Source organism: Mercenaria mercenaria, chromosome 10, assembly GCF_021730395.1.
Source record: "Mercenaria mercenaria strain notata chromosome 10, MADL_Memer_1, whole genome shotgun sequence".
In the NCBI taxonomy this organism is placed as follows: Eukaryota; Metazoa; Mollusca; class Bivalvia; order Venerida; family Veneridae; genus Mercenaria; species Mercenaria mercenaria.
This window is the reverse complement of record NC_069370.1, coordinates 66538318-66550925: the sequence shown is the minus strand read 5'-3', so window position 1 is coordinate 66550925 and position 12608 is coordinate 66538318. Positions and strand designations below refer to the sequence as shown.

General features: G+C 35.6%; 1 protein-coding gene across 8 annotated transcripts in view; it reads right to left on the bottom strand.

Annotated features, from left to right (window-relative positions):
* LOC123561373 (uncharacterized) overlaps positions 1-12608 on the bottom strand; it is a 115940-nt gene that overhangs the window by 84573 nt on the left and 18759 nt on the right. For all 8 annotated transcript variants that reach the window (XM_053553253.1, XM_053553257.1, XM_053553256.1 and 5 more), the window contains exons 13-23: positions 10493-10660; positions 10166-10269; positions 8998-9076; positions 8179-8469; positions 7574-7809; positions 6507-6585; positions 5979-6122; positions 4090-4266; positions 2989-3084; positions 1253-1425; positions 440-584 (exon numbers count right to left, since the gene is read on the bottom strand). In XM_053553253.1, the coding sequence (XP_053409228.1) occupies positions 440-584; positions 1253-1425; positions 2989-3084; positions 4090-4266; positions 5979-6122; positions 6507-6585; positions 7574-7809; positions 8179-8469; positions 8998-9076; positions 10166-10269; positions 10493-10660 (1692 nt within the window). The remainder of the gene's footprint in view (positions 1-439; positions 585-1252; positions 1426-2988; positions 3085-4089; positions 4267-5978; positions 6123-6506; positions 6586-7573; positions 7810-8178; positions 8470-8997; positions 9077-10165; positions 10270-10492; positions 10661-12608) is intronic.

Genomic DNA, 12608 nt, shown 5'->3' with positions numbered 1-12608 from the left:
TATAATTTACTTGAAACAGCAGTCTTTATTCATATCAAATTGTATAATAACATAAATACAGAATTTTATTCCTGTCAGCTGGGCATGCAGTTGTTGAATAACTTTTTCACTTAAAGTATTAGTTCTTCTTTTAGTAAGGTACCCAGGTCTGAGGTAAAAAGTATGTCATTTGACCAGTGTTTGAAAATTTTTGCTTACCTAAATTGAAAAAAAATATCAGAAGCTGTATGAAGATAAAAAGAACTCAAATTTAAGTCTTGTATCTTCAATGCATTTATCATCATTCTGTCACTATCTCAGGTGTTAAAAAATTGTCTAGACTTTCCCCACATATTTTGTAAAATCAGAATCACATAAAAATCCCATGCTTCATTAACAAAAAACTTGACAAAATATCGCCAACTTGAATTTTTAGACAGTCACATAAAGAGAAACCTACCCGATATATTTCAATCTCAGCATCAAACTCATCCAGTGATGGCACGTTGGATGGCATGTTGGCTTGAGTGTGTTTAGGTGTAAGGAATGTTCTCTCAGCTGTTCCCATTTGTCCAGCAGACTGGACACTGCTGGCTGTTGATGCCCTATAGAAAACAAAGAGATGGGTTTTAACATAACATTGCAGGTCATAATAATCAATAACAAAACAATGACGTAAGTATTAACAGTTAGAACATTTTCTGAAAGATTCGGATACAACCTATACGTATTTTCTAACTTTTCACCTTGCCTTACAGATTTAGGCCACGTCTGTATGCAAAAGGTCAAACAAAGGCCAAACAGTACTTTAAAACCCTTCAATACACAAGTATTAAAGAATGACTGCAAAAGCCATACATTTATAATATTATGCTGTTTTTATACAATGCCTGTTTTTATGACATGGTATTCCTCTTCAAAGCACATGTTTTTACTTGAATGTATGGACTAACTCACTGCCAGACATTCTCATGTCAGATTTTAATGGTATTATTTTGCTAATAGTGGTCAGACACCAAGTTCCAATCTGTTGAATATTCCTTAACTGTTATTATCATATAAATAATCTCTTGCCAAGCAGCATTATGTAAGATAAAACAGACAGACAAACATGCTCAGTGTCCAAGGTTTAGAACCTGAGTTTGGAGACCAGTCACAAAAGTACAGCTGCATCAAACAGGTTGAGTTCATCTTTAAAACTGACCTGTGAAAAAGCAGTATCTTGTAACTGATCTCCAACTTAATTTCTTACCCTGTGACTCAGTTTAATTACCTGGATACAGTCCTAGACCTTTCAGCCATCTGCTGTCTAATACTGCCGGCATGTCCTCTGTGAGGGCTACGTAGAGGATTTGGGGTCAAATTTCCTCGTAAAAATTCGTCAAACGTGATGTTTACATCTTGTAACCAAAGGAAGGCATAATCACTGAATATTTCCAGAAGTTTCTGAAACAGAATAATAGAATCTTTTGTTTAATGGAAAGAAGTCAACAATGAAAGGATAAGTTATCAAAAAGCAATAATCAAAGTGCTAACCCAAATTGACAAAACAACAGAAAGACAAAATATGAGGGCTGAACAGTTCCTAGTGAAATGCCAGTCAGAAGTGGTCTGCTACCCTAAAAGAGATGCATACTGTCTTTGCACATTAAACCCATATTTCCAGTTTGATTTCAATGCTTGCCATCATTTCCTGTAGAATGCATTCAAATAGTGAAATGTGTGATTTCAGTGCCAGTTCTATGCAAAAATACACAGAAAATGGAAAAGTAGGTTAAGATATAACCAAGTTCTTCTGACTACACTACAGAAGCATTACTTTGACAGAATTACTGATCTTGTTCCTCTAACTAATGCTGCTTGATTCAATACTTAGTCTACTACTTTGTTATCCACAAGTAAATAAACTTTTCCAGATAAATGAGAGGTGGAGAAACAATCATGGAGTATAAATGAAAAAGTTCCCACATGAGTCAGAGGGGAAGAAAGAATCAAATGGGGCTCCAAATCAGTCAACACGTCTACAAGATAACTGGTACATGAGGCAAATTATTAATTTACAAATATATTTATTTTTACACTGGCAAAACAACACTGATGCAAATTTAAAATTATTTCTATTTTTAGCAAAACAAAACTTGCCTGATACTACCTGCACAATTAGAATGCAAATAAATTATCAAATTTATCTCGAGACTTACAAGACCTTTGCAATATTTGACTTTTCTCTATATTATACCACAGTCATACATACGGCGCGGATAGCTACATCTAGCTACGGATAGAAACGTAGTAATCTGTATCGATCCGTACCTGAGCCGTACTTCAAAGTAGTAATCCGTATCAATCCGTACCAACACTTTGTCAAAACGTATTCAAGACTTATCCCAAACGTGCAAGTTTCTCCAACTTTTGAACATGCACAAAAGTTTGAGTGATCCGTAGCCATTTCAGCGTGACTTTAGTCCAACTTTGTTGAAACTTATTCATCCGTAGTTAAATGTACTAAACGTAGTTATCCGTACTGAAGCGTACCTTGTCATAGTTTGACATGATGTTAAAGATAATCATAATGAAAACGCTGACAAAACGTGGCCTATTTGTATGAAACTTACCGACCCGTTACTAAACCTTAATGCGAACGTAGTCATGCCAATTGATCTGTAGCTGAACGCAGTTATCCGAGGCTGCCCGTACTTAAGCTAGTTCAACGCAGTTCACCGCAGACCCATCCACGCGCTGGGCAAGTTGCCAGGCGCAGTAAAACGTAGTTCAACGTAGTACGCCGTACCTATTCATTCTTATTCGCGTGTTGTTTCATTTTGTTCCCCATTTCTCACCATTTTTCCCGTACTAAGACAAACTGCTCCTTACTTATCAGTGTGCGCACCCCCACAGACCAATTCCATTCCATGGACATATCCGTATGTGTGACTGTAGCTTTAGCCAGCAAAAAGTTAGATGGATTCAGTCCCTAAGGATTATACTGCTACATGTACAATGTTTTACCTTGCACTCTTCACCATTTTCTTCTACCAGTTTGTTTGTATCAACCAGGAGTTGTTTCACTTCTTCATCAGCTGAGATATAGTCCTGGTAGGTACCCTGTCAACAGAAATTCAATGTTCACATCATTCATTCCCCATCTATAGAATAAACTATAACCAAATACATCTTGCTTGTCACTCATTTCTATTAGTACACAAGGAAATTGTCTTCCTATAATACTTCTCCTAGTTCTGTTCAGTTCACACAGAGTCAAGCTGACAAAATTCCATGACTTTTCTTAATTTCCCATGACATTTTATATGCTGAGAGAGATAAAAACCGAAAACATTTAAATACATCTGGCTACCAGAAATGGTGTAAAATGTTGAACTGCTCAAAACCTTGCCCCAGAAATTATCCAGGACAAAAACTTGTAATCATCTAATTGATAGCAAATTATCAGTTTTTCATTTTCTTTTTTAAGAAAATCTTTTAAAGTAGTGCTTATTTAATATATTGGTCACGTTTTTTCAAATTTTAAGGCTTTTTAAATAATTTGTTGATAATTCCATGACAAAATCTAGTTTTCACACTACACTATTTCAAGAGAAAGATTGTTTTCAATGACTTTTCCAAGTCTCTGCAAACCCTGTTTTGTACACATATTTCTTGACATTTTGTACCTTTAATGATGACTTTTTAGAAATATTTGGAATGGAGTAGAACTGGTAATTCATTAAAGTGCTATCATGAATATTTTTAATCAAATGACAATCCCCCTCTTGGGTCAGTAGGGAGAGCATCGGTCTACGGATCGCGGGTTGCAATTCGATCCCCGGGCGAGGCGTATGTTCTCCGTGATGACTTGATAAAAGACATTGTGTCCGACATGATCTGTCCTTCATCTCTGATAATTCATGTGGGGAAGTTGGCAGTTACTTGCTGAGAACAGGTTTGTACTGGTACAGCATCCAGGAACACTGGTTAGGTTAACTGCTCGCCTTTACATGACTGAAATACTGTTGAAAAACAGTATTAAACCCAAAACAAACAAACAAATGACAATCCATTTTTTTTCCTCCTGAATAAAGATAATTGCCAAACAAAACAATGTTGATTTACCTTTGGACCCAGCATTTTGACAAGGCGTCCTCTTGCTAAAAATCCATCAAGCCACTGATGAACCAGTTCTTGGACACTTATCACGGATGTTGTCTGGTCTAGAGGTGGTCTAAATGCCACACGATTGTCTATCAACTCCAGACGTATTGTCAGAATCGGGATAACAGAATCATCGTCCTGCAAGTAGGTTAAACATTTGCATCATGTACAGAACCTAACAAATTCAAAAGCAGTGTTACCATTCATATTCATTTTATTCACAATAACATATGGTAACTTTTACATCTTTTAAAGGTGAAGGAAGCTGGGTAGAACCACCACCCTTCCGTAAGCCAGCTAGATAGCTTCCTCACATGAAAAATCCTACACCCCAAGAGAGGTTTCGGATCCACATCGAAGAAGGGCAAGTAGTTCGAAGTTATTAACCTTATCACTCAGCCACTTTTCCAAAACATAATTGTCTTAAATAATACATTATTGACACACAATGCTTTAAGGCTGATTACACAAATCCTGCACAGATCACCAAAAGGAAGAAACATCCAATTTGATTTTTTTTACAACAAGACTGACTTCTTTTGGCTATATGTCAGTACCGTTTTGAATTATAAAGTCAGGTGAGAAAACAAGCAGGTCATGATGACCCTGAATCGCTCACCTGAGTAATATGAGCCACTTTTAAAATGGCAAGCTGATGCTAAAATATTATAAAGGTCAGTAGGTCACATTCATGGTCACTGAAAGATCAGTGTGCAAAACTCACTGTACATGTCAACCACATTTCAAGGTTGTATTTTTAAACAAAAAGTAGGTCAGTAGGTCAAGGTCACAGTCAGGTGACCCCTAATTGCTTGGGGTCATCAGGTAATCATAATTAAACAGTCTAGAAATTTGATCTGATAATTTTTGAAGCATTTATTCCTATATAACTCATAAAACAAATGATCCCCAGGGCAGGGCCTCTTTTCACCCAAGGGGCACAATTTGAACACATAACTTGAACAATCTTGTTAGAGGTCCACTAGGCAATGCTATATACCAAATATCAAAGGCCTAGGCCTTGAACTTTCAGACAAGAAGATTTTTTTTTTCCCTATATAAGTCTATGTTGAATTTGGGACCCCCAGGGCAGGGCCTCTTTTCACCCAGGAGCATAATTTGAACAATTTTTGTAGAGGACCACAAGGCAATGCAACATACCATATATCAAAGCCTAGGCCTTGCAGTTTCAGGCAAGAAGTTTTTTTAAAGTTTTTTCCTATATAAGTTTATGTAAAACTTGAGACCCCCCGGGGGAGGGCCTCTTTTCACCCCAGGGTTATTATTTGAACAATTTTGGTAGAGGACCACAAGGCAATGCTACATACCAAATATCAAAGGCTTAGGTCTTGTGGTTTTAGACAAGAAGATTTTTAAAGTTTTTTCCTTTATAAGTCTATGTAAAACTTGTGACCCCGGGGACGGGCCTCTTTTCACCCAGGGGCACAATTAGAACAATCTTCATAGAGGACCATTAGATGATGTCACATGCCAAATATCAAGGCTCTACACCTTGTGGCTTCGGACAAAACATTTTTTAAAGTTTTTTCCTTTCAGTTGCCATGGTAACCAGAGTTCTGCATGGAATTCATTCTTTAAAAAAAATTATAAGGGGGCCACCCAAGAATCAAGTTTGGTGTAATTTCGCCCAGTGGTTTTCAAGAGAAAGATTTTTTTAGAAAATGTTGACAGACGGACGACGGGCGACTGACGACGGGACACTGAGTGGTCACAAATTTTAATGTTTTCAAATTCTTATCTGCATATATGATGGTTCCTATAGCCTTCAGTATGAACAAAAATATTGAATTTGCTTTTTTCAGTACATAAAAATATGATATAAAAACAACCTCTGCCATGTTCGCTTGGACTAGATTGTTGAGCATGGTTTTAAGACTGGTTAGTGTTGCCTGTTTGAGACCATCCAACACAATAGCATCTATATAATCAATGAAGTCCTGCCAAGCTGGTGATGCCTGAGATATCTGTACAGCCTGAAATATCATCAAGTTTCAAATGTTACAAACTACTGGATACAGTGAGCAATTTCAGGTAACTTTGTTTAACACGTGTTAATGATATGTTTTCTTTCCCAACAACTACACAAATAATGCATTTCCGTCTTCAACAGAATTTACAAACTGAAAGAAGAAAGATTGCCACTTTTCCTGATTTATGAAATTTTTAAATACAGATTTCAATTCCAAAGCTAATAATTAAGTAGTCAGTATGAAAATAATCAAAATTCCAGCATGGTTAAACAAAGATTTCTACAAGCTTTAAACTAATACATACTCAAGCTATGCCGTTTCCTTGTAGCAACCTACTTTATTTTATTACCAAGTGTCAATGTTTTAAATTACATAAAACCATCTTACCTCAAATGAATTCAACACAAGTGAATGTATTTTGTGACCAGATGGAACAACCAAGCTCTCGTGGTCCTCTGTCAATCTCCTGTTATAATGAATATACACTTAATAAAGCTTTCCTAATCACAACTGGCAACATATTAAAGGTGGTCAACTACATTAAAGCAACATTTTATGACAATTTTCATTTTTAATATATTTTTTTAGCATTCATTAATGAACAAAAAGGCCTGTTACATCGAGTGAAATCCTATAGAAATGTTTATTTTATTGGCTTCTTATATTTTTTGTAATTACCTCCCTTTTACTTGGAAATACTACACTGTATGACAAAAATTAGACTGACCGCTTTCAAATGACTGTATATATTGATTGAAATTTTCTACTATAGCTTGAACTTTATTTTTCTAATATAAGTACAAAAATGTATATTAATCTGAGATTAACTGAAACAATGTAGCTATAACTATGACAAAGTCTTTTTTTATCTGATGCACATTTTAGTCTGAGGTTTCTCTTTTTAAAAAAAGATTCATTGATTTTGATTTTCTGGCAAACATTTTGGTCTTATACCTGGCAAATATATATTTTAGCTACATCCAATGAAGCCTATACTATGTATGATCTTAACTGTCTGATAAGGATTTAACTGAAACCAGAACATTTAGGTCATATGGCTACTTTCCAGATTATCATGATAGAGAAAACACCAGCAGCAGGTTCTGTAACTTTATCAAATGGTTAAGCTGTTCACTGGGCCAGGCACAGTTTGAAAATTTTCATTAGACCATAATATGCATTGATCATTGAATCTACAATTATCCACCAGACAGCCTACCAAGTGGTCAAAGTTTTGAGTAACTCAATCTAGGTGTCTGTTTGGGCTTATTTCATGCGCAGATACACACCCTGATAGAAACGTCAACCTTCCACACTCCAGCAAGATGACTTCTACGCATGATAATTAGGGAGGGATTTCAAACTCACATTGGTAAGGGGATAGTTATTTGAAGTTGGCAGCTTTAAGCAGTCAGCCACCACGTATCATCTTAAAAATTTTCATAAAAGCTTACGCTTGCATGCCAAGCAACTCCTCCATTGAGTATGACAGTCCAGAATCTCTTGCAGAAAACACATCAAGTGTACCCTTTGACCATGAGATTGTGATCTCAGCAATCTCATGAGAGTTGGTTTGTACAATGTCAAGATTCTGATGTACATCCAGACAGACAAGCGCCATGGCCTGTTCAATGAAATCTGCTGATTCCTTCATCTTCCATGTGTACTCTTGTAAACCTTGTTCAAACAACTGAAATTTAACAAAATACCTATTCTTTAGAAACACTGTTCACATCAATAAGTGAACTATTTAACCTTTAAATGCCTGTTTTGTTGGGTTTTATGTGATATCATAACTCCAGTCATATGAAATCTTTCCAGCTTTAATAGCAAGGAAGACCCCACAGGACCCTTTAAACAATATTTCGGGCACAGCCAGAAACCTAGGTAGAACAGCCAATATTCCACAGGTCCGATGGATATATTCCTTGAATAAAAGAATTCTATGTCCGTATCATAGCTCAAACATAAAATAAATGAGTGACAAGTGATTCAAGGTCAATAGCCATATTCAAGTATTAAAGATATAAAGTTGATAAACAAGTACATGTGTACTTACAATATCTATCTTGGAGAGTTTCCTTTCAAACAAAGGTTTTTCAAACTGTGTCATAGTTCTCATAATTGTATTGTACTTGGATACAATTGTTTCAAGTCTGGTTGCTGTGACACGCAGTTCAAATGGATTACTGTTCCTCAGCAGTTCTTTCGCTGCCTCTGGTAATTTGATATTGAAAGGTTCGTGGCTCAAATAGTGGGTTTCTTTCAACAGTAACAACAGCTGGGGATCCAGATTCACATGAACGACCTGTGGCCGCACCTCAATGTCTTCATCATACTCTTCTGCTATCTATAAAATAAAACAGTGAAGCATGTATAAAAACTCTTTTTTATCTACCTATAAATTTCCATTCAAAATACAGGCTTTATCAAACATGTTCATACAATACATTGTATCATCATTGACTCTTAGTTTTCTGAATCTGTATCACCTTGTCAGTTTGACAAACTACTCTTGTAGGTATGTCAGTAATGAAAGGAATTTTATACAAGCGCACTCATCTTGCTATTTTGAATCAAATTTCACTGATTGTATTTCATTTTATAACATCCTCATCCTTTGGATACAGGACACACAAAATGTAACACAACCAGCCTAATGAGATACAAAGATCAATGCACAAATTCAAACACAATTCTAAAATTTGTCAGATTGTCAGTCCATTGTATTGAAATATGTTCAAGCTAGGAATGTTTCTGGTTCTTACATTCTTGGTATGATAGCCCACAGTTTGAGCTGTTACTTACATTCTTGATATGAGCTTGCATGAACCCTTTGTTCATATGGAATCAAAGAAAAATACAATTTAACACATACCAAAAGTGGCTGCTTCAATCTCATGGTTAACTCAGCTGTGATATTTGTCCTCCATTCATCAGTTATAAGTGCCTCATAGCTGAAAATATGTAACATCATATATTTTGAAGTATCCAAATTAAGCAGCCGGAATATTTATGCTATTCTGTTATTTTTTTCTTAACATCTCTATGGTTTCAAATGTGATATAAAAGAACATTATCTTTTGTTTAAAAACAAGTAAAGTCATCACCTCATATTTCTTGTTATGCATTTCTTGTGACTATTTGTGTCATTTGACTGATGCTGTAAAATATTATCATACTTAACTTTTGTTTGTTTCAGGTTTAACACTGTTTTTCAACAGTATTTTTTTATTATAAAACAGTGGGCAGTTAACCTTAACAGTGTTCCTGTACTTTTTTACCAGTATAAACCTGTTCTCTGCAAGTAACTGCTAACTTCCCCACATGAATCGAGGTGGAGGACGAATAATTTCAGACACAACGTCTTTCATCAAACTGTCACAGAGAACATATATCCTGCCCAAGGATCAAACTCACAACCCCTAGATCCATAGATCTGTGCTCTCCCTTATGAGGTAAGCAGGCCGGCTTATAATACTTAAAACATGAAAATTAGTATATATGACCATAATTACTAGAAGTCAAAAACAAGAGTATATGCATAAATGTTCAAAAAAGATAACTTCCTGTAATTTGTAATCTTGTGTGAAAATTGAAATATATTATGAGTTTAATGACTGACATTCTTATTATTTAAGTTTACTTACATGGCTTTGTTTTTCCCTCATGGCAGGTGATTGTATAAACTGCATTGTTCATAAAATTGAATTGCTTATGTCCCAAAATGATCTAATGAATTTGAAGTAGAAAACTGGACCAAGGAAGGCAGTCAGTACAAAGTCTACCCATAAAATCTTATTGCTTTTTATATTTCAACAGTCTTAACAAATGCTTATAGATTTGAAATCCAAGAAGCAGTGACATGATTTGGGCCTAAAAGTTTTGCTTTTTTTTTTCTGTTGGAGCGCAAATTCACCAATTTCACATTTAGAAGATAAATTTAGCAAAAAATTTGTTTGGATATGACACTGTAGATCCTGACTGAATAAAATTAGTTTCACTGAAAGCAGGTTATAACTTAAAAATAAAACAACGACACATACTCTTCAAGATCTCTGAATACTTCCATGTAGTTGTCTCTCATCTGCCATCCTTCATCCCCCTCCAGTGAATGTGGACTCACCCGTTTCATCTTCTCCATTGGCCTCTGAAATAAACCATATTCATATATATCCAAATTAAAGTAACTTAATCATAGTTTTTTTGGTACAATAGAATTCTCTCAAATTTATATTGTATTCAAAGAAACTCATACTGTTTATGGCAAATTATATGCATTTAATTTTGTTATCAGTCCTCTTTTAGAAAATTTGACTCCCGAGAATAAGGTTAGGGGAATAACTGGAATAAATACACTACTCAACATTTACCTTGATTCTTTCTTTCAGTGCTGATACCCACATAAGTTTGGAGACAACTGGTGGCATATTAGAATGCTGGGGAGGATCCAGATGTCCCTCTGCATACATTTTACGTACATCATTGAGCTCCTGGTTAAAGGCAAGTACTAAAGCTCTGTCCTTGTCATGTAGATGAGCCTGAAAACAAGTCAATACAACACTTCAAATCCAATAATGGTAAACTATTTCAGTCTGATACATCTAGCTAATATGTTTATACATTGAACAACTTCCCTTCCTTTTTTTTTAAACATCCAATTATTTTTAACCAAAACTTAAAAAAGAATGACACTTTATTTTTTTGCATCAAAGATATTTTGGAAATATCTCAAAGCCTTACTGGTATTTCGTGGGGTAAGCATTTTTTTCTTTTGATATTGGTATTACATTTGGCTATCTGAGTTTGCTGTTCAACTCAATAAACTCTACACAACAAATACCTTCCCTAGGCTTTATACCACATCTTCCTTAGGCTTTATACCACAAATACCTTCCCTAGGCTCTATACCACATCTTCCCTAGGCTTTATACCACAAATACCTTCCCTAGGCTCTATACCACATCTTCCTTAGGCTTTATACCACAAATACCTTCCCTAGGCTTTATACCACATCTTCCCTAGGCTTTATACCACAAATACCTTCCCTGGGCTCTATACCACATCTTCCCTAGCCCTTATACCACAAATACCTTCCCTGGGCTTTATACCACATCTTCCTTAGGCTTTATACCACAAATACCTTCCCTAGGCTTTATACCACATCTTCCTTAGGCTTTATACCACAAATACCTTCCCTAGGCTTTATACCACATCTTCCCTAGGCTTTATACCACAAATACCTTCCCTAGGCTCTATACCACATCTTCCCTAGGCTTTATACCACAAATACCTTCCCTAGGCTTTATACCACATCTTCCCTAGGCTTTATACCACAAATACCTTCCCTAGGCTCTATACCACATCTTCCCTAGCCCTTATACCACAAATATCTTCCCTGGGTCCTATACAACATGTATCTTTATCACAGTATAGACTTGGTCATATTAGAACAGAATGTGTCAGGCAGCCACTTTGTTTAGCAAGTAAAGCTACAGTCCCATGTTCAAGGCCCTGACTGCACATTTTTCTCACCCTATATGGGATCTTGATTGCATTACACTTGTTAGTCTTGCTTGACCTTTGAAGTACCCATTGCAATTTGAGTACAATTTTTAAAATTGTTTGGAACTATAATACAGTATAGGACTTCATTACTAAAATGGGAAGAGGATGTGTAGGCAGTCGGGTAGATATTAGCAGTCTTCCAAAGCCCCTGGAATGAGTCCCAGTTTGAATGCATATTTTCTAGCGATGGGACCAATATTCGGATATTCGAATATTTGAAAATCGGCCGAATATTCGAATATGAAAATCAAATTCGAATATTCATAAATTAATGTATATTGAGTATAGTTTATTTGGGGCAATATAAGCATGTATTTTATTTTTCAGAATAAAACTGTTTGTTCTGTCGTGTTGTTTTTTTTTATCGAATATCAAATTAATAAAGATGTCCAATTAACAAGAAAAATGCAATGCATAATTGGCAGGGGCTACCGTTACGGATTAACAGTTTGCAACAGGTGTAAATGTGATACATGTCAAAAATTGTCCAATTAACAAGAAAGTTGCAATGCATAATTGACAGGGGTCATCGTTACGGATAAACAGTTTGCACCAGGCGTAAATGTGATATCTTTTTATCTTTTGTTAATTCTTATTGGCGCCTTTTTATGTAACAAATTTTAGAACATTTTTTTTTTCAAAAACAATACCAAACTTGTAGATATTGGCGATCTTTTTGCAAAATTTTGTAAGAGATTTCATACCGTCCACAGATTCGGTTTTCATCCACAGCGCCCGGGCAATCGGCCGTATTTGAAATAAATTTTGTAGTAGATTATAATAAAATCAAAAAGTAATATATGATCATGTTGAAGGAGGTTTAAGTCTGCCTTCGTTAAGTTTGTCGGCTTTGTCGGCTTTTTACACGCCGACAGGAAATTTTCAAAATGGCGGCGGTAATACAACAGCGCGACACGTAAA